Source organism: Sinocyclocheilus rhinocerous, unplaced genomic scaffold, assembly GCF_001515625.1.
Source record: "Sinocyclocheilus rhinocerous isolate Xijiao unplaced genomic scaffold, SAMN03320098_v1.1 scaffold889, whole genome shotgun sequence".
NCBI classification, from domain to species: domain Eukaryota; kingdom Metazoa; phylum Chordata; class Actinopteri; order Cypriniformes; family Cyprinidae; genus Sinocyclocheilus; species Sinocyclocheilus rhinocerous.
Genome location: NW_015638024.1, coordinates 2,131,590 through 2,150,445, shown reverse-complemented (window position 1 = coordinate 2,150,445; position 18,856 = coordinate 2,131,590). Strand labels below are relative to the sequence as shown.

Sequence of the window (18,856 nt, the reverse complement as noted above, 5' to 3'; positions counted from 1 at the left end):
ACTATGGGTGGCAAGGCACTGTCAAAAGATCTCCGGGATAAAGTTGTGGACAGGCAGAAGTCAGGAGATGAATACAAAAAAAATGTCTAAGGCTTTATCAATGCCACAGGTTTGAAATCGGTTTAATCAGGTGGACTTTGAATATTCAGATCCGAGTCCTATCAAAACCTGAATGAATTAATAATAATTAATTCCCTACAGTTAAAATTAAGTAATCAAAGTCATTACAATATATATATATATATATAAAACAACAGTAAGATTGTTCATATGAAAGCAATGGTTCATTTCAAATCGGACATAATGGAAAAATTATTTGTGGTTCAGTCAAATCACAGGATATCAACTAATTTGTTGCGAAATGAACCATTACTCATGAATCTTTTTGCCTGACTCATTAAAAAGAACTGGTCCATAAGAGTCTTTTGTTTGAGAAACTGACATCATGGTCCGAGCTGTGTTCATTTTATACGCAGGAAATACGACTTGCTTTTAAATGCAATGGAAAAGAAGATGTGTGAAAAGAAAATGTGCCAGACACGGCGCAACAGTCTAAGACTGTTTGTTTACGTTGGAAAAACAATTACAAAACACAGCAGCAGAACTCAAAAACACGTTCTGTGTGAATGCCACCTCACCTTTTTTTTTTTTTATTGCCATCAGTGTCTATCCCTAAAAAACACATTAAACAACCACTAACCCTTATAAGTTTTAATTAAAGTAATACCAAGTTCTGTTTGTACAATCTAGCTTTGTACTTACCGTTGTCATCCACTACTCTTGTCTGCTGTTTATTGCAATCAACAGGCAATCCGATAATCTCCACTTCCACAAAGGGATCTATGATCTGGACAACAAAACATTCCATCTCAGACAGTTTGTTACACATGATTATTTACTTTCCTTTTCAATATGAGTGAACTCACCTCTCCTCTGTCCCCTAACATGGAGTCTTTTGACTTCGGTAGCTGCTGGCCACTAATTATCTTGAGCACTAGCTGAGATTTCCTGTGTCCTGGCAAAGGGTCTTCCAGCATAGGATTAAAGGCACCTGAGGACAATCATTATGTGTGGTGAAAATTGCCTTTGAAAGAAAATAATAAATAGATTGCATCAAAGAAATGTTTTTTTTTTGACTGTACTCTAGAGGCATTAACTTACCTTTACACATGCATTTTGGCTTGAGTACATAGCCGCAGTTTCCATTCGCTGCAAATTTTGCCCTGTTCAGCTGTAGCATACGGCCTTCTGTTTGATAGTTGAGAGCGACTGGAAAGATGAAACAACATTTTAAATAAATGCACGGTGCAACTGTGATATACAGAAAAAAGAGAAAGCCATTAGCCAACAAGGATCCATTGCTGTTCAAATCAAAGTCGTAGCTGTTTCATCATTAATGAAAAACAACAGGATTTGATGATAATTAGAAAGGAAATTATTCACAATAAATGAAAGAAAAAAGCTAATTCATACCTAAATGACATCTTGCATTCCAAAAAGGCTGAGGATTGAAGTTGCTAGAATCTACACGGTAGTTGGAAGGGTAGACTCGTAAGAGCTGTCGTTGATTCAAGCGAACTAACTGGGCAGGCTTTAGCTGCAGAATCTGTTTAGTTAGGCTTTCGTTTAAGGAGGACACTTGCCAGCTGCACATGTATGCTGCAACACACATGCAGTTTATTTAGACATATACAGCAAGAACACTTCCAGAAAGTTGTCAGTGGAGAGAAGGTTTACCTTCCAACGTGACAATGACCCAAAGCACACCGCAAAACTGAGCACACAGTGGTTGAAGGAGAAAAAGGTGAATGTTCTTGCATGGCCTAATCAGAGCCCAGACTTAAACCCCATTGAAAATCTGTGGAATGACTTAAAGACATGCAGTTCACAAACGGTTTCTATACCCACTGTATATATGTATGTGTATGTGTGTGTGTGTGATATAAAAGGATTACCATGATTATTTACTTTCCTTTTCAATATGAGTGAACTCACCTCTCCTCTGTCCCCTAACATGGAGTCTTTTGACTTCGGTAGCTGCTGGCCACTAATTATCTTGAGCACTAGCTGAGATTTCCTGTGTCCTGGCAAAGGGTCTTCCAGCATAGGATTAAAGGCACCTGAGGACAATCATTATGTGTGGTGAAAATTGCCTTTGAAAGAAAATAATAAATAGATTGCATCAAAGAAATGTTTTTTTTTTGACTGTACTCTAGAGGCATTAACTTACCTTTACACATGCATTTTGGCTTGAGTACATAGCCGCAGTTTCCATTCGCTGCAAATTTTGCCCTGTTCAGCTGTAGCATACGGCCTTCTGTTTGATAGTTGAGAGCGACTGGAAAGATGAAACAACATTTTAAATAAATGCACGGTGCAACTGTGATATACAGAAAAAAGAGAAAGCCATTAGCCAACAAGGATCCATTGCTGTTCAAATCAAAGTCGTAGCTGTTTCATCATTAATGAAAAACAACAGGATTTGATGATAATTAGAAAGGAAATTATTCATAGTAAATTAAAGAAAAAAGCTCATTCATACCTAAATGACATCCTGCATTCCAAAAAGGCTGAGGATTGAAGTTGCTAGAATCAACACGGTAGTTGGAAGGGTAGACTCGTAAGAGCTGTCGTTGATTAAAGCGAACTAACTGAGCAGGCTTCAGCGTCAGAATCTGGTTAGTTAGGCTTTCGTTTAAGGAGGATACTTGCCAACTGCACATGTATGCTGCAACACACATGCAGTTTATTTAGACATAAACATCAAGAACACTTTTACAGTTTGTGCTTTAACACTTATGTGGATATTATTGAGGTTGCAACTGCATTCAAATTTGTCTTACCTTGAGTTTCTATATCATGAACTCGCACTGACTTTGTGTATTTGACCAGATCAGAGAGGGCACGAGAAAGACTCATTGTTTTCCTCCGTCTGAAGAAAATTAGCATAAAACACAGACTATCATTAGACTGGACAGATTTAGATACACACTGTAAAAATTGTATTTGTAAGAATGCCACAATAAAACTGACAAAGTGAACAATTATATTATGTTTAATTGGACAATTAATGTTAACGTACAGCATTAATTTTAGTACTGAGATACTATTATAGTTTTTTTAATTTGTTTTATTCTTATATTTTCTGTTTTCATTTTAATTTTAGTTCAAGTTTTGGTAATTTTTTGTGTGATTTTGTCATTTTTATTAGTTTTTTTATGTCTATATAGTTTTCATTAATTTTTATTTCAGTTTTAGTTATTGTAGTACATCAAGATAAACGGTAACACTTTACAAAAAGGTTCATTCATTAACTAATATTAACTAACAACAAGCAATACATTTTTTACAGTATTTATTCATCTTTGTTAACGTTAATTAATAAAAATAGAACTGTTTTTGTTAGTTTATGTTAGTTCAGGTCCATTAATTAATATTAACAGATGAAACTTTGGATTTTAATAATGTATTAGTAAATGTTGCAATTATTATGAACTGAGATTAATTAATGCTTTACAAATATTTTTCATTATTAGCTTATGTTAACTAATGTTAGCAAATGAAGCCTTACCATAAAGGCCTTGGCAACTAGCTGAAATAATTTTAAAAATATATTTTATCTCAGTTAAAATTTATTTTATTTCAAGTAACAAGATGTACAATACTGTAAAATTATTTGTTATGGTTAAATATTTTTTTCTAATAAAAAATACAGCATTTAAGTTTCCAGAAGTCTCTATGTGATTTGATTTGATTTGATTTTAGTTAGTCTCTTATTTTATTTATCAGTTATGTACAGTGCATTGGGGAGTTATGTTATGTTTTAAGTTATTTAATTAACATTTATTGAACTATTAAAATATACAGTCATGAATATATATAGGCACCAAAATGCCTGTCACGGGTGCACTGCTGAGCGGACTGAGGAGCAAGGAACGGAGAGAGACGAGGAGTACATCAATCCAACTGGGTTTAATTGACATAACGGAACCTGGAACACTCACGCTATACATAATGACATGAACAATACCGGACGCTGGAGCACACACAGGGAACCCTATTTATACACACAGGAGGAGGGGATGACGAGACACACCTGGGAGCAATGAAACATCAAGGGAAACACCTGGGACAAATTAAACATGGGCACATAAGGCACATAAGGAGCAAAACAACCACAAAACACGGAACAGAGTCTGACAATGCCATCTTGTCAGTTTTTTTTTTTTTTTACTGCGACTTTCTGGCAACCTCAGATGCCAGTTTTTCTTTACTGTAAATTTAACTGAATTGTTTTACAGTTCACAGTAAATTCAACAACAAACTGTATCTCCTGAAATACTCACTTGCCATAGTTGATGACCTGTTTATCATTACTGCTTGGAATTTCCTGCTCATTATCAGAGTCACTCAGGATGGGCTTCTTTTTTAACTTGACCCGTTTTTTCTTCTGAAACACAGATTATGGAACACTGTAACACTAGTATAATGCTGCTTTTGTGTTATTTCTTTTTCCTAAATTACTGGAAATGTAATACGTCTAGTGGAAAGTCCTTGCAGACCTTGCGCCTGAAGCTGTCCATGAACAACCTCCGTGAGCGTTTCTTTGATTCTTCGCCCATCTCTGGTGCTCCTGTGGTCTGTAATCCAGAACACAACAGTTTTTAGTTAAACACTCCAGAGGGGAAATTGTCCAATTATTCTAATGTAGAAAAAAAGGAAAAAACATCTCACATCTCCATTAATTTGCTCCTCTTCCTCCTCATCCTCTTCACCGCTGTCTTCATCAGACACATCTCCTTCCTCTGCATCAGCATCAATGTTTGCTGGCAGCTTCTTTCCCTGGAAAGCACCGCAATGTCAGTTTTTTTCCATGATTTAATTAAAGAAAATTCTACTTCCAACTTTACTCCATGACAAGGGTAATATACTACCTCACCTTGACAAGCGCTTTCCCTTTTAAAACCTCTGGAGATGGCAGACGCCTAAACTCATTCACATTTATATTTGACAGGTCCAGCTTTTCCTGTAGCACTTCCATGAGGTATTGAGCCATTTTCTTCTCCTTGCAGACCTTGCGCCTGAAGCTGTCCATGAACAACCTCCGTGAGCGTTTCTTTGATTCTTCGCCCATCTCTGGTGCTCCTGTGGTCTGTAATCCAGAACACAACAGTTTTTAGTTAAACACTCCAGAGGGGAAATTGTCCAATTATTCTAATGTAGAAAAAAAGGAAAAAACATCTCACATCTCCATTAATTTGCTCCTCTTCCTCCTCATCCTCTTCACCGCTGTCTTCATCAGACACATCTCCTTCCTCTGCATCAGCATCAATGTTTGCTGGCAGCTTCTTTCCCTGGAAAGCACCGCAATGTCAGTTTTTTTCCATGATTTAATTAAAGAAAATTCTACTTCCAACTTTACTCCATGACAAGGGTAATATACTACCTCACCTTGACAAGCGCTTTCCCTTTTAAAACCTCTGGAGATGGCAGACGCCTAAACTCATTCACATTTATATTTGACAGGTCCAGCTTTTCCTGTAGCACTTCCATGAGGTATTGAGCCATTTTCTTCTGCTGAGGCACAGTGCAGTGGTTCTCTATAGAAAGGATCACTGGATATCTGATAGTGGAAGAATTAGTTATTATATTATATTATATTATATTAATGTATTAAAATATGTATATTTTTTTATTATTTACTAAAAAAAATTAATGTTAAACAAATAGTATTTCTTTAATTTTTTCTATTATCATTATTAATATCATTAATTTTTTTTTATTATTAATTTATAAAATCTTAGAAAACTATTTAAAATATCACTTACTGAGTTTTGGCAAATGCATATTTGTTGATTGTCTCAACAACATCTTTAAAGAGGATTTTTGAGGTAAGTGTGTATCCATGATGCACAATCGGTTCCCCATCAGGACCATCCCAGCAGTCAACTGGAGAGGCAGAGAAAAACTGCGTCATTTGAAGGATAACATTTTGTTTAATGACTGTAAAAACCTAATTAAAATGTATTTACTTTGATCAACACTTTATCCAAAAAGACATTCACTTTGATTCACAGTATGTCGACAACAAGCTTTTAGGCTGAGAGAAGTGTTTCTACCTTCCACACAGCGACAGCCTGCCTGAAGCACATACGCATACATATCAACCCGAGACTGAGACAGCAGCTGATCTCCAGTCAGGTAGGTGTTGTGAGACGATGCAATGTAGTAGTTTGTCAACGGCTGTGTCATGTCCTGATTTACTTGATAGTGTTCTGGGTTGAAGATGTCCCCTGCAGGACTACGCATGTAGTTGGTGAAACCTTAGAAAGCAAGATAAATGTGGTAAACATCCGATGATACAATAACCATAAAAAGATGAAGCAAAGAAAGAGTCTCTCACCATCAATACCCAGCACCATATGTGTTTGGTTTTCAGAACATGGCTCAAACTGGTTGATGATCATCTTGCAGTAGTCTTTGGTCACATTTACCATCTAGGAAAAAATAACATATACCCATTACAAATATGATGGTTCAAGTCCATCAAAAGAGCAACATAATTAACAAATAATTATGTGAAGATATGCAAAATGAATCACACCAGCCTTTTGCTCATTTTCCAAGAAGCGTTGGAGGTCGTTCAGGTCCATGTGCTCTTTGTGGTTGTTGTAGGTGATCATTAGTAAGTAAAGATCTCTGCGTGTCGAGATCAGCTTGTAAAAAGTACAGAATTCCTCAAATGTCAATGACCCCTGGTTTTCATCAGTGTCAGCCTCCTGTGAATGCACAAAGTTTTTCATTTTTTAAATGAAAAAATGCGTAAAATATAATCTTAAACATATTTAATATAATACAATGTGCATTTTTTGTGCAATGGTTAAAAGACAAATATTAATTGTCATTGGTTTTGGTGGAAACTGCGGGTAATTACACATTAATTAATTAATTAAATTAATTAATTAAATATATTTTAGTTCAAGTCTATAATCAGATACACTTAAATTAGAAATATTAGAGAGATATTTTAGACAGCACCACTTCATTTTATTAGTGGTGCTTGTCTATAAGGCAAAGCATCACTATTGTTCTCTTGCATATTTATCATTCTTCTTCTGAACAAAACTTCTGCGTGTAACTCGTCCCGCACGGTTTGTCGTAGACCCATGAATGAGGTGTCAAAGCAACCGGCTTATTGTGTAGAGGTGTGCTATATCTTTTCTAAGCGATTGGATCTACGATGCTCGCACAGCGGACGAAAAAGTGGGCAAAAAAATTCCATAGACTTACATTGATGGAATATTAATGAATTTGATCTCAACTGTTACTTTCACACACACACACACACACACACACACACACACACACACACACAAGGCCTTAGGAACCCATTCTCTCTCTCTCTAACTCTCTCTCACACTCATTTGAATTTGAATTATCTTTTCAAGTAACCAATAACTAGTGACCTATTCTCTTCATAGCCACACCCTAGCAACCATTTACAGCACTCTAGCAACCACCCCATAGACTTCCATTTAAACAGATCTTTATAGCCAAACCCTAGCAACCACTTACAGCACCCTAGCAACCACCCCATTGACTTCCACTTAAACAGATCAAAAGGGATATCTTTGGATAGAAGTGTCATAGAAACATGGGGGTTTTGCTCTTTTGACTCATGCTAGCAAACAGGACTTCCATCATGCATGCTACATGTTAGCAGTGAATAGCTACATGCTAACAGTGATTAGCTAAGTGCTAAATCAGGCTAAGAACATGCTAAGTACTCTATAAAACCCCATAGTAACAATCTGTGACAACTACCAACCGCTTAGCAACACGATAGTAACTGCCCAGAACACCTAACAACACCCAAACAACCATCCAGAACATCTTAGCAACCACCTAGCAATGCCTTAGCAACCACCCAGAACACCATAGCAACCGTGTAGCAACACCCTAGCTACCACCCAGGATCCCCTAGCAACCACTTAGCAACACCATAGCAACCACCTAACAACAACTTATAACACCCTAGCAACACCCTAGCAAATGCCTAGCAACTCCCTAGCAACCACTCAGAACACCTTAGTAACTGCCTAGAAACACCCTAGCAACTGAGTGCCGAGTTTTGCCACTGCAAGCACCACTAACATTTTCTTCAGGAAATGTACATATCTAGTTTTTTGTTTGTACTTTTAAGTAAAAGTAGTGTTATGGTATTGGTTGCAGTAGAAATATGTCTCCATTAAGGATTAGAGGCTCTAGAGTTAAGACCTCAACCAGTTTCAGACAACGCCATCTGTTCAGAGTGAACCATATGTTACATACTCACTGAGCGTACTCATCTGCATCTTTGCTAATAGCACTCTGAAAGTGTTTTAAACCAATATAATGTGGCAATGATGATATTTAAGGAAATCTTTTACATCAACTATACAGAAATAACACAAAGTAGAATTAGACTTTTCAAAAACACCAGGAGAGTGTGTTTGATATGCACATTCAAGCTAGCATGGTTGTTTGCTTGCTCAATAGCAGCTTTGTGTATGCAAACTGTGGAACTGAACTGATATATACACTACTGTTCATAAGTTTGGGGTCAATAAGTTATATGTATGCTATATGTATGCTTATATGTATATTGTGACAAAAGTATACACTACAGGGGCGAAACTACACAATTTTTTTTAACCAGCTCAGGTAATAATACTGAAAAAATGTGATTTAATTGTAGTTGGTGACTCCCCAAAATAATACAATGTGGTACGTATTTTGATTACATACTTTTCTATCGTTCTTTAAATTTGGACCAGATTTCTGCACATGTTGACAAGGTGTATATAATGTACCTGGAACATTTCTCTGACTTTCTGCTTTGGAAGGTTCACGTTGAGCTTGTGAAGCAGCTGTAAAACCTCTCCAATGCTCAGATTCCCATCTCCATTTTTGTCTGCTTCTGAAAAGGTCTGTCTCAACCATTTGCAACAAGATGTAAGGAAATATACACACACAATTTGCACAAACTGAAACAGGCCACTATGGGTGGATTCAGACCATCACCCTTCCCCCCCAGTGGACACAATTAAAAGGATATTGATCTCGTGTCCGTTGCCTTTTTGCCAGACTGTCCTCATCACTGATGCCTGCCAGAAGGTATTTAAGGCCAGTAATCCAGGTCCGTGCCTCTTCTCCATTCGTGGAAACCAAGTCAAGAGATTCCACGTGGTCTCCATGGTAAATACTGAAGCAGCAGTTTGGATCAAAGTTATTGTTGGCAAATCGCCTGAAGACCTCAGTTCTCATTCCCTCACAGACCTCATGGATGGAGTCTATGGTGACTGAATAAAACAAGAACAGGATTAAACAGTGCAGTGCTCTGAGTGTTTGATCATTTTTTTCAGTGGTTCGGACTTGAACAAAGCATTTTTATTCAACAGAATATTCTTCAGAGACAATATAGCTGTAAAAGCTATCCAATCCAGATGTTTACACTGGTTATTCATTAAGACCCCATGAAATCAATCGCATGTGTGTTTAGCTTGAATCTACATGCTAATGTACTCCTGAATGTTGACAGAACTAACTTTCAGCAAACAAAATGTACAAATGTTAAAATGTACAGTCTTTCTCTTCCAGGAAAATGAAGCAAAAATACTTAAAGAATCATTTGCTCATTGCAATGAGAAATTCCCTGCTAACAAGTAGCCAATCAAGGACTCAGATAGCACCTTACTGCTTCAATGTATAGCATGTATTCTGTGCACTTTATATGAATTTTCTGTATGCATAGAACACCCAGATAAATAGTACAGAGCAGAGCTTACTTACTGGAATACTGTGTCCCATAATGCAATGTGCTCGACTTGACCTTTTATTTACAGTATGACAAATGAACCAGACCTAATTAACAGCCGTGACTTTCAACATCTGTTTCTTGACTCATTGTTTCATTGTATGATTGTAAGATTCTAAGACTTCCATTCCTAACACAGGCACCAGTAAGGGCTGATTCTTCTCCTCTTTAAAAGGAAATATTGTACATGAACAGAAAACTGCGCTTGTCACGCAATTTAACCGCGTGTTTAAAATGACAAGCGCATGCTGATGTATCTCCGCAGCACAAGCAGCTTTCTATCGGACTCACTTTTAGCTTTTTCATGTTTTCTGGAGGGCCTCCAGCGGATGCAGGACTTGTGCTCATCTAGGTAGAAGAGGCGCACCAGAGCCTTGGATTTTCCTTTCAGTTTAATCATTTGAGATCCGGCCTGCATGCTGCAAATGCATCTCTCCACTGCAAAAGCAAAAGAGGTTTTTTATTAGTAGTATTTGGCTGCTCATGTGATAAACAGACTACTTTTATAACTTGTGACTGCCTATTTTTAACCAGACATGTCCTGGCTGGGATTTCTAAATGGCATAAAACGTCCGGGTTTGGCATTGTTTTACAACTGACATGCTCTGCAGTTCTCACACATTGTATGAACGCGTATTTGTACTGCTTTGACCGTTCTCTCTGTAGATCCCACCTTCTCGCACGCCACGATTGGTCGATTATGCACAATGCTATTATATTAATACCACTGTCTTAATACTTTAAGACATATTAAGTGTTAATGGTTTTCTTTCTCTAACGTGTTCTTTTTTTCTTGTCTTCACCACCTGGCTACTTTTGAAAAATGGTGAGATATTCAATGAAAATAATAATATTAATAATAAAGATCGCAAGTTACGTCCCTTGCGGAAGCACACACCCACCAAACAATAGAAAACTTATCTCAAACCCGGTTGCACACCGTTTCCAGGAAACATGTCGTTCAACCCGGAAACCGTAGCAAAACGTTGCGCACCGGTTTGAGCTTGAACGTGCCCCAGGATATGTCCGGGAAAAGCGGATGTAAGGTCCCCCTACTCGCCCTACATTTTTAATATGTATTATTAATATGTAATATTAATTTCTTTAGTGAGAAAACTTTTCATTGAATGCACCTTTTAGAAAATCCTTTGAATGTCAGAGTTGAATTGTTCAAGCAGATGTATGAAGCACCTTCTCAATCAGATTACACAGTTGCGTCACGCACGCACAGGTTCAGGGGGTTTTCTGTCTGCTGACATGCATCATGGAAACTGTACTATAATGATGATGAACTCTTATGGGGGCGGTATCTCACAGATGTTCTCATCAAAATAATTTGGTTGTATTGCTATGGAAAATAAAAAATATATATTTATTTTAAGGTGATATGCTACAATATGGTGGCGTTTGAATTATAGGCTACCGATATATTATTTTTATATATCTTATATTTTCTGCTACTTTCTGCGTTTATGCCAGAATAACATGGTGATGGACCAGGAGTCACTAAAGGTTACTTTTAACAGTCAATTTAGGGTGTGTTTTCGAAAAGTTGCTTTGGAGGAGCGGATCAAGGACAGAGAGGTCATGTGACGCAGCTAGTCAATCTAATCTCTGCGGATTGTTTTGTGTCCATATGCCGTGAGGTGCGCTTCTCACGATGGCCAATAATTTAGGACACTGTCTTATTATAGTGTACTCAAAACATTTAGTTAAAAGTTGTTAACATGCAAAATGACTCTAAACATAAAGTTGAATACAGTATAAAACGATAACATTTTAGAACTGTTGGAAAGGGGCTGAAATTAAACCCAGCACCATTAGATCATTTAACAATTATAGTGAAAAAAAAGAGTAAAAATGTGGGATTAGTGCCTTTAGGTGGCTTAATTTTTACCTATGTGGCCCATTCTCCATTTCGGCGATGCAACAATACTTCCCCCTATCCAGAAGAACTCCTCAGCCAGACGTGATATCGCAGCTTTCTGCCATAGTTTAGGTGAAGTCATTATAGAAGGAGAGGGCGATCTGAAAGGTGAAGGTGGCCTCCTCCCAGGACTGGGGGGCCGCCCGGTGAGAGATGGCGAAAACAAGACTGGAGATGATGGTGCCATTCCCAGAGATGTATTCATTACTGCAGGACTGTTGTGTGGTCATAACCTAGACCTCTGGTCATGTCCCTCGCCCACCGTATAAGTCCTGTAACTCATAAGGTCAGCTCTCTTCCACCGGCGGCATCCAGCGAGACAGGTATTACTGAAATGATGAGCCAACACTTCTCAAGGGTAGCAATGTGCATGTGGACAGATGATTTAATTCCAGTTGGCACCTCTTTTTGATAGATCTTCTTAGTGATTGACCCTCCCTCTGGTCCATTGATGGTGTGTTTTCTTCAGATATTCCAGGGTGAGTGTTAAATTGGACTGCTATTGTGGACCGGCGTGCTGTGGCTGCAAGTTTAGGAGGAACTGGGACGGGAAGAGGAGCCACACGTGTAAGCGGTCAGTAAATCTCTAATCCAGGATGAGGTGAAGGCATTACTCGTACAGGGGATTTTCGTGTCTCATTGGTCAACTTGAGGAAAAGGATAAAGGGATGATATATCAATATTTTCCTCTAATGCTACTAAAGTAAAACGATGCCAATTAACATGGAAACATGAAATTCCTCTTCACTTCATCATTGTACGTCTATCAAACTCATATCTTTTTTTTTCATATAAAATATGAATTCTAAAGTTTTATCATGTCTTCTCATGTTCTTGTGAACCAGGGCTAACATTATAGAAAATTACAAATTATATATGTTTTATATTATCTTGTGAGCTAGTGTTACTGATTTGGGGTTAGGGGTACTATTCTTGTAAAAATAATTTACATTATATAATTCATTTTTTTTCTTATGAAACAGTGTTAACTTTTCTAATAAAGACACCAATTTAAAAAAAACTTTGAAACATGTTTTTTGATCTTATGAGCTACGGTAAAAATCATTTATGTGTTTACATTTTTTATGAATATAATTTTTTCAAAATGTCTTATGATCAAGGGTTAACTGTTCTTATAAAAAATATTTATAATTACAAAGTATAAGTAAAATACAAATATATTTTGTGCTAATTTAATTTAAATCGTGTTTTATGAACCAGGGTTAATTGTTCTTATAAAAATAATTTATACTTTTTTTAAAAATCTCGTTTTATGAAGGGTTAACTATTCTTTAAAAAATATATAAAAAATTGTCTTCTGAACTAGGGTTACATGTTCTTATATTTTTCTTGCAAAACAAAGTAGAAATTAAATTTAAAAAATGTAATGCTGCTGTCAAATCTAGGTTCTTCAGTTGCCTTAGGTTTATATAATCCTAATTATTGTATGGCACAAAAATATCAGAAAACACAAGAAGAATGTTTGGTTCTGTTTAATGATGTTATTATAAGCGGGGGAACATTAAAACAAGTGACTAAAATGACCCACATCAAAACCAAAACAAAGTGACAAGACCCTGAACACAATGCATATCTCTAGTGTGACGCATGAAAACATTGAAAGGTTAAAAACTGACAAAGGCAAGCATACGGATCTCATTATATAGAAGGGGAAGTAAAAATGTACCCAGAATAAATAGAGCGATGGAGAAGTTAGCATATGTATTACTGCAGGTTAATTCAAGACCGGGGTAATGGAGATAAAAGATCATTAGAAATTCAGCAAATACTCTTTACAGTTTATCAGTCACATTTCTGATTTATCCACCACAAATTCAGAATGTGAAACTTTGCTTTGGTAATTATATAAAGTGATTTCCAAAGGGACTGAATTTATTCAGAAATATAATGATCTAGGATTTTTTTTGTTAATATTACATAAGGATTTTATACAGTAAATGCCCTCTAGTTGAAAATATGACAGGAGAAATTCATTTTTGTGTTACATTATTTCATACATACAGTCTATTGGTTTGGAGCAAAAGCATTTAGAGTGAAGTGTAAAGCAAGCTATCATATTTACATAGTTTTTTTATGTTTGAGTGGTATTCACATCTGTAACAAATGTATGAAAACTTCATTCAATACTTGGTGTCCAAAATCTGAAAAAACAGAGGGCTTCAAATACACAATACAACTATCTTTTCTTAAAAGTGCAATTCTTTTCTCTTTTTTTTTGGTAGAAAGTAAAAAAATATATATCCTTATTTTCTATATAAGTAGAAATGTTATTTTCATTAACAGCATTTTTTAACCTTAACTGAGCCCTAAAACCAGTGACTAAAAATGGATGTTTGTCACTAGAGCATAATTAAGATTCTGAGGGGGAAAAAAAATAAAAATAATAATAATAATTTCACCATCAAACAAGAAGCATGGAGTGATCAATATCATGTCCTATGCTGCAGTGTTAATTTTTTAACCTTAACTGAGCCCTAAAACCAGTGACTAAAAATGGATGTTTGTCACTAGAGCATAATTAAGATTCTGAGGGGGAAAAAAAAAGAATAATAATAATAATTTCACCATCAAACAAGAAGCATGGAGTGATCAATATCATGTCCTATGCTGCAGTGTTAATTTGGACTGCGAAAACTGGTAATTAGTGAAGTATAATACTTGATATTGAAGTTCAGGAAAGAGGGTAGGATTCAGCCCATATTGATCATTGCCAATACTATAGGGTTTTAAGTACATGGTAATTAAAAATACTAAGATAAAAAGCTCATTTGAATGTAGGTTTATAATAAAGCTTTGCTGCACCATAGCACTGTCGCTCATGCAAATTATTTCAATACAACAGTGAAAAAAGGTCAAATAAAAGCGAGCAGAACATTGTAATGACAACACCGGTGTACTATGTAGAATTCTTGCTTGTAACACATTCTAGTTTACAGAGTATCAGCGGCACTAGCAGGTTGTTCACCTGCTACTGTCAATGTGAATAGAAAACATGTTCGTTTCCCAAATATTATTCAAGTATCTTTGCAAAAAATGTAAATAGCTTATAACAAAAAATCCTTAGCTTAGCTTAAAGAAGCTAACTGAAGGAGAGTCAGTTACATGCGATGCCACCGTCTCTGAGCGTCCTCCTCTCGAGGAGCGACCAAACTTCTTTCCAGTTACTTGAGTTCATGATTTATGGTTACAGTTTCCATTGGTTTTGGTAAACGTACACTGTAAAATGCTTGTTTTTCATTACCATTCTCCTGTGCTCCAGTACTTTTTTCACGAATGCGTTGGCTCCTCAAATCAAAGTCTTCAACTACAGCCATATACTGATCACATAACTAAATGTTTAAGATACATCTTCCTCTCTCATTTCTTTCTTCTCTCCCTCAGCTGGTTGTGTGTTTGCGATGGGGTGTCCCTCCGTCTCTGCTTTGTGGCCCAGCTGTTCCTGGAGCTCTTTGACGACCCTCTCCAGGTTCTTCCGGGCGTCCCGTTCCTTCAGCAGGTCCTCTCTTAACTGCTCGCGGTCCACTTCTGCTTGCTGGAGCTTTGTCTGCAGATCTTCAATCTGATAAGAGTAAAAAAGAGATGCTGAAGTGGAGCAAAGTTTATGCACATCTTATTTGCTGTCATTATACTTTATTATATACATTGGGGTACAAAATGTGAGACCACTAGTGAAAATGCTTCTGTTTAGCATTTAAACTCACCTTGCTCCCTAGACATCGAAAACAGCCATTAAAACACAATACTGGCCAGGACACAGTGTAACCTTACCTTCTGTACTTGGCTGTGCTAAAACATACCAACAGGATGTGCCAAATCTCACCTGTGAGGAATACTTGGCCCTCAGACGTCCTGCCTCACAGCCCTTATCGCACACATGGAGCTGCCTCTCTCTGTCCAGCTCCCTCTTCAGCCTGCCGCAGGACTCGTTGGCATCTCGCACCTTCTTCTCACACTCCACACGGAGGCGCTCAATCTCCTTCCTCAGGTTCCGCTTTGCTTCGATGGCCTCCCTCAGCCTGCCCTTCTTAGTCACCCTGACAAACTCCAGCTCCTGTTAAAGACAGTCAATATTATTCAAGGGTAACACATGAATCTGACACCTTGTGTACAAAGCAATTTGCTTAGGCAGTGTTACAAATTTGCTTATTTGCTCATGCAGAACAGTGTTATTTTAGTATTATTTATGTTCTATTGTGGCATTTATTCATATTTTGAATTAGCTTGTATTTTTATGTTTTAAATTGTTATTTTAATTCAAGATTTGGTAATGTTGTTGCATGCTTTTATCGTTTTCTTTTTCCTTTTTTTAACATTTCTATTTGGCTTTAGTTTATTAATTTTCAGTATTTCAGTTAGTGGCCAAAGTAACATTTCTAATTTTCATCTAGTTTTTAAGTATTGAACATTCATATTTTATTTTATTTCAGCTTTATTTCAATTACAGATTTTTTTTTGTCAGTTTTAGTTTGAGTTAACAATAACATTGGTGCAGCATATTCTAAATTCAAAATATTTTGAACTATTCTAAAAATAATATTTTGAATAATTTCAGTATTTAAATATTTAAAGTGAATATTTTGCCATTTATTTTAAGTCATTGTTTCATTTGAAAAAAAAAAAAAAAAATCTTCAAATTATATTTTGAATTTTCAGACTTTTGGACCTCCCAGTAAGTACCTGCTGAAGGCTTCGTTTGGCTTGCAGAGCAGCAGCTAGTTTCTCCTCTTGCTTCACTCGCATACGGATGATCTCCTGGAGGAATTTCTCTCTAGCCTCCTTAGAGCTAAGGTCACTGCAGAGTGTCTGCTTGATGACTTCCAGCTCAGAGCAAGGGGCCGCCCCCAGTCTCACCCTCCCATCATGCACCTCTGCAGTGCTGTAAGCATTGAGGTTCATCACCCCAACGCCATAGGTAAAGGGAGGGGACATCAAGGAACGGGGGGCAGGAACTAGAATCAGAGAATAATACACCAGTAAAAAAAAGTTGCCAGATATTGCAAATGTTTTTCCATTAGCCATTATGTTTTTTTGACATCCTACCTTTGCTACAGTTGTCAACCTCAATTTCTGCGTCCGAGTCCTCGTTCTCCAGAGGACGCTGTCTGACTGCTGCAGTGGGCAGAGATGCCTCAGCCACTGGCTGTGATTGTCTTTCTGCAGAGGGCCACCTCTTTCTTGGCCTTGAGCTCTCTGTCTTGCCTGTGTTGTGGCTCTCAGTGGCCTGAGAGAAACGTTGCGGTGGCTGCTCATTATTTTTAAATGTGGCAATAGGCAGAGACACATTTGGGACTACCAGGCTGTCTTGTCCTTTTGCAAGCGATCTGAATGTCAGGGGAAAATGAGATGTTAATTACATGTCTCAATCAAATAAATATATTGATGTATTGCATAGTGGAGATGATGCTTGAATTTCTTATGGTGAATCATTAATGTATTAATGCTATAATCACACTAATGGTCAAATGGTAGTTCTTGTGGTGTACCTCTCATATGTGTGGCTAGGTGTCTCTCGCTCAGCAGAAGGAACTCTGGGAGACCAGGGCCTGAAGGCTGAAGGTCTTTGCTTGAACTGGAGCGGCTTAAGATCATAAACAGAGAAAAATAAGAGGATTACATTAGGGACGCAATATATAAAGTTAATCTTTAAAAATAATAATTTAATCTTTATCTCAAATCCCAGAATAAATATAAACTTTTCATATTGTATTTCATACTGTACTATAATGTTGTGATGCCTAAATTCACTTGGGGCATTTAAAATGACTTGTTTTTAATTTATTTAGTGTAGAGTTTTAATATTAGTGCACCCCTAACTTCAATATCTATGTCCACATGATAAAATAACCATAATAATCAAAATCAAAAGGCTTATCAAAAAAGCCTTTTGAATCAAAAGAAGGCTTAAATGAAAAGATCTGAAATCTTTGAAACCACAAAATATGAAAGAGGAACATCCCTGTCACTATGAGGATAATGTAATTCATAAAGAAAACAATAAGCCAATAAAACCAACCTTATTTGCAGATACAGCCAGAGACTGTAACCAATCAGCTTGCTTCGCTTTATCCATTGATGGGGATCTTGAGCGGTCATGTTTGGACTTTTTGGAGGGAATGGGACTGTATGCCTGTAAAATAAAAAGAAGGGGAAAGAAAACACAGTCTGTGAGATGAAATAACACCCTGTGAAGGCAAGACACCAGCACTGAGGTACAGCTTTGACCATGTAGGTGTCAAACCGACTTAAAGCTCTCAGCAAATATCTGAGAGAAATCAGAGGTAAATTTAGCATCAGTACAAACAAAAACCAAACACTACAGGTATTCATGCAACTAAAAAGTGTTTCTAAAAAAAAAGGAGGACAGCGAGTAAATCCTCCCCTTTGCCCTAAGGTTTCAGCTTGTCAGATCCAGGATGTGTTTACCTTTGCCGTACCAATGACCTGCCCAAACCTGTGCCATTCTGACTCAAGTTCAGGAATTTAAAACACCCCCTTAACTAGAGCATCCTGACAGCTGGAGGTAGTGCAAAAGTTAGGAGAGGATAAAGTCAGGTAGAGGTGCTGATACAAAAATGGTTCACAATGAATGAGAAATGTGGTGTTTTCAAGTGAAAAACACCACATGGGTGAGAATAATGACTGGATAAATAAGGTCAGGCACTGCGGCTTTTACAGAAAGTCTTTGAATATAATGCGACACAAGGGAGAGATGTCGGGCTGGATTTTGTCTCATACCAGCTACAGTGACAGCAATCTTGTAGTACACATTATTTAGCATTCGCTCTCTGTGCCAATCTTAAGTACTATAATACTAATAATAAGAACTCTAATAATAAAGCCTAACTGTTATCACAAAGCGTGGGAGCATGTTATGTGATTGGAGCTCATTTCTTCAATGCGGATCTCACTCACACTCACACTAATACACACTTGCTTGTCCAGCATGTCCAGCTTCAGTGACGAGTTTACAGTGGGTAACGTGGGCCTTGGAGCCGAGAAACACACAAAGCACACACTTACTTTCTGAGAGTGCAGAGTGGAGTAGCGCGGAC

The 18,856-nt window shown here is 37.2% G+C and overlaps 2 protein-coding genes across 2 annotated transcripts in view; both read right to left on the bottom strand.

Moving 5' to 3' along the window:
• plch2b (phospholipase C, eta 2b) overlaps window positions 1–12,350 on the bottom strand; it is a 14,827-nt gene extending 2,477 nt beyond the window's left edge. The window contains exons 1-18 of the mRNA XM_016564611.1: window positions 11,754–12,350; window positions 10,148–10,294; window positions 9,096–9,341; window positions 8,853–8,980; window positions 6,609–6,779; window positions 6,404–6,497; window positions 6,120–6,323; window positions 5,829–5,949; window positions 5,569–5,623; window positions 4,940–5,056; window positions 4,735–4,842; window positions 4,563–4,640; window positions 4,347–4,450; window positions 2,844–2,932; window positions 2,543–2,728; window positions 2,231–2,338; window positions 1,996–2,120; window positions 763–847 (exon numbers count right to left, since the gene is read on the bottom strand). Of these exons, the coding sequence (XP_016420097.1) occupies window positions 763–847; window positions 1,996–2,120; window positions 2,231–2,338; window positions 2,543–2,728; window positions 2,844–2,932; window positions 4,347–4,450; window positions 4,563–4,640; window positions 4,735–4,842; window positions 4,940–5,056; window positions 5,569–5,623; window positions 5,829–5,949; window positions 6,120–6,323; window positions 6,404–6,497; window positions 6,609–6,779; window positions 8,853–8,980; window positions 9,096–9,341; window positions 10,148–10,294; window positions 11,754–11,988 (2,401 nt within the window). The 5' untranslated portion in view covers window positions 11,989–12,350. The remainder of the gene's footprint in view (window positions 1–762; window positions 848–1,995; window positions 2,121–2,230; window positions 2,339–2,542; window positions 2,729–2,843; window positions 2,933–4,346; window positions 4,451–4,562; window positions 4,641–4,734; window positions 4,843–4,939; window positions 5,057–5,568; window positions 5,624–5,828; window positions 5,950–6,119; window positions 6,324–6,403; window positions 6,498–6,608; window positions 6,780–8,852; window positions 8,981–9,095; window positions 9,342–10,147; window positions 10,295–11,753) is intronic.
• A 1,718-nt stretch (window positions 12,351–14,068) lies between these two features.
• LOC107749451 (ski oncogene-like) overlaps window positions 14,069–18,856 on the bottom strand; it is a 34,922-nt gene continuing 30,134 nt past the window's right edge. Inside the window, exons 2-8 of the mRNA XM_016564612.1 lie at window positions 17,818–17,931; window positions 17,288–17,382; window positions 16,845–17,125; window positions 16,482–16,753; window positions 15,625–15,855; window positions 14,267–15,363; window positions 14,069–14,098 (exon numbers count right to left, since the gene is read on the bottom strand). Of these exons, the coding sequence (XP_016420098.1) occupies window positions 15,142–15,363; window positions 15,625–15,855; window positions 16,482–16,753; window positions 16,845–17,125; window positions 17,288–17,382; window positions 17,818–17,931 (1,215 nt within the window). The 3' untranslated portion in view covers window positions 14,069–14,098; window positions 14,267–15,141. The remainder of the gene's footprint in view (window positions 14,099–14,266; window positions 15,364–15,624; window positions 15,856–16,481; window positions 16,754–16,844; window positions 17,126–17,287; window positions 17,383–17,817; window positions 17,932–18,856) is intronic.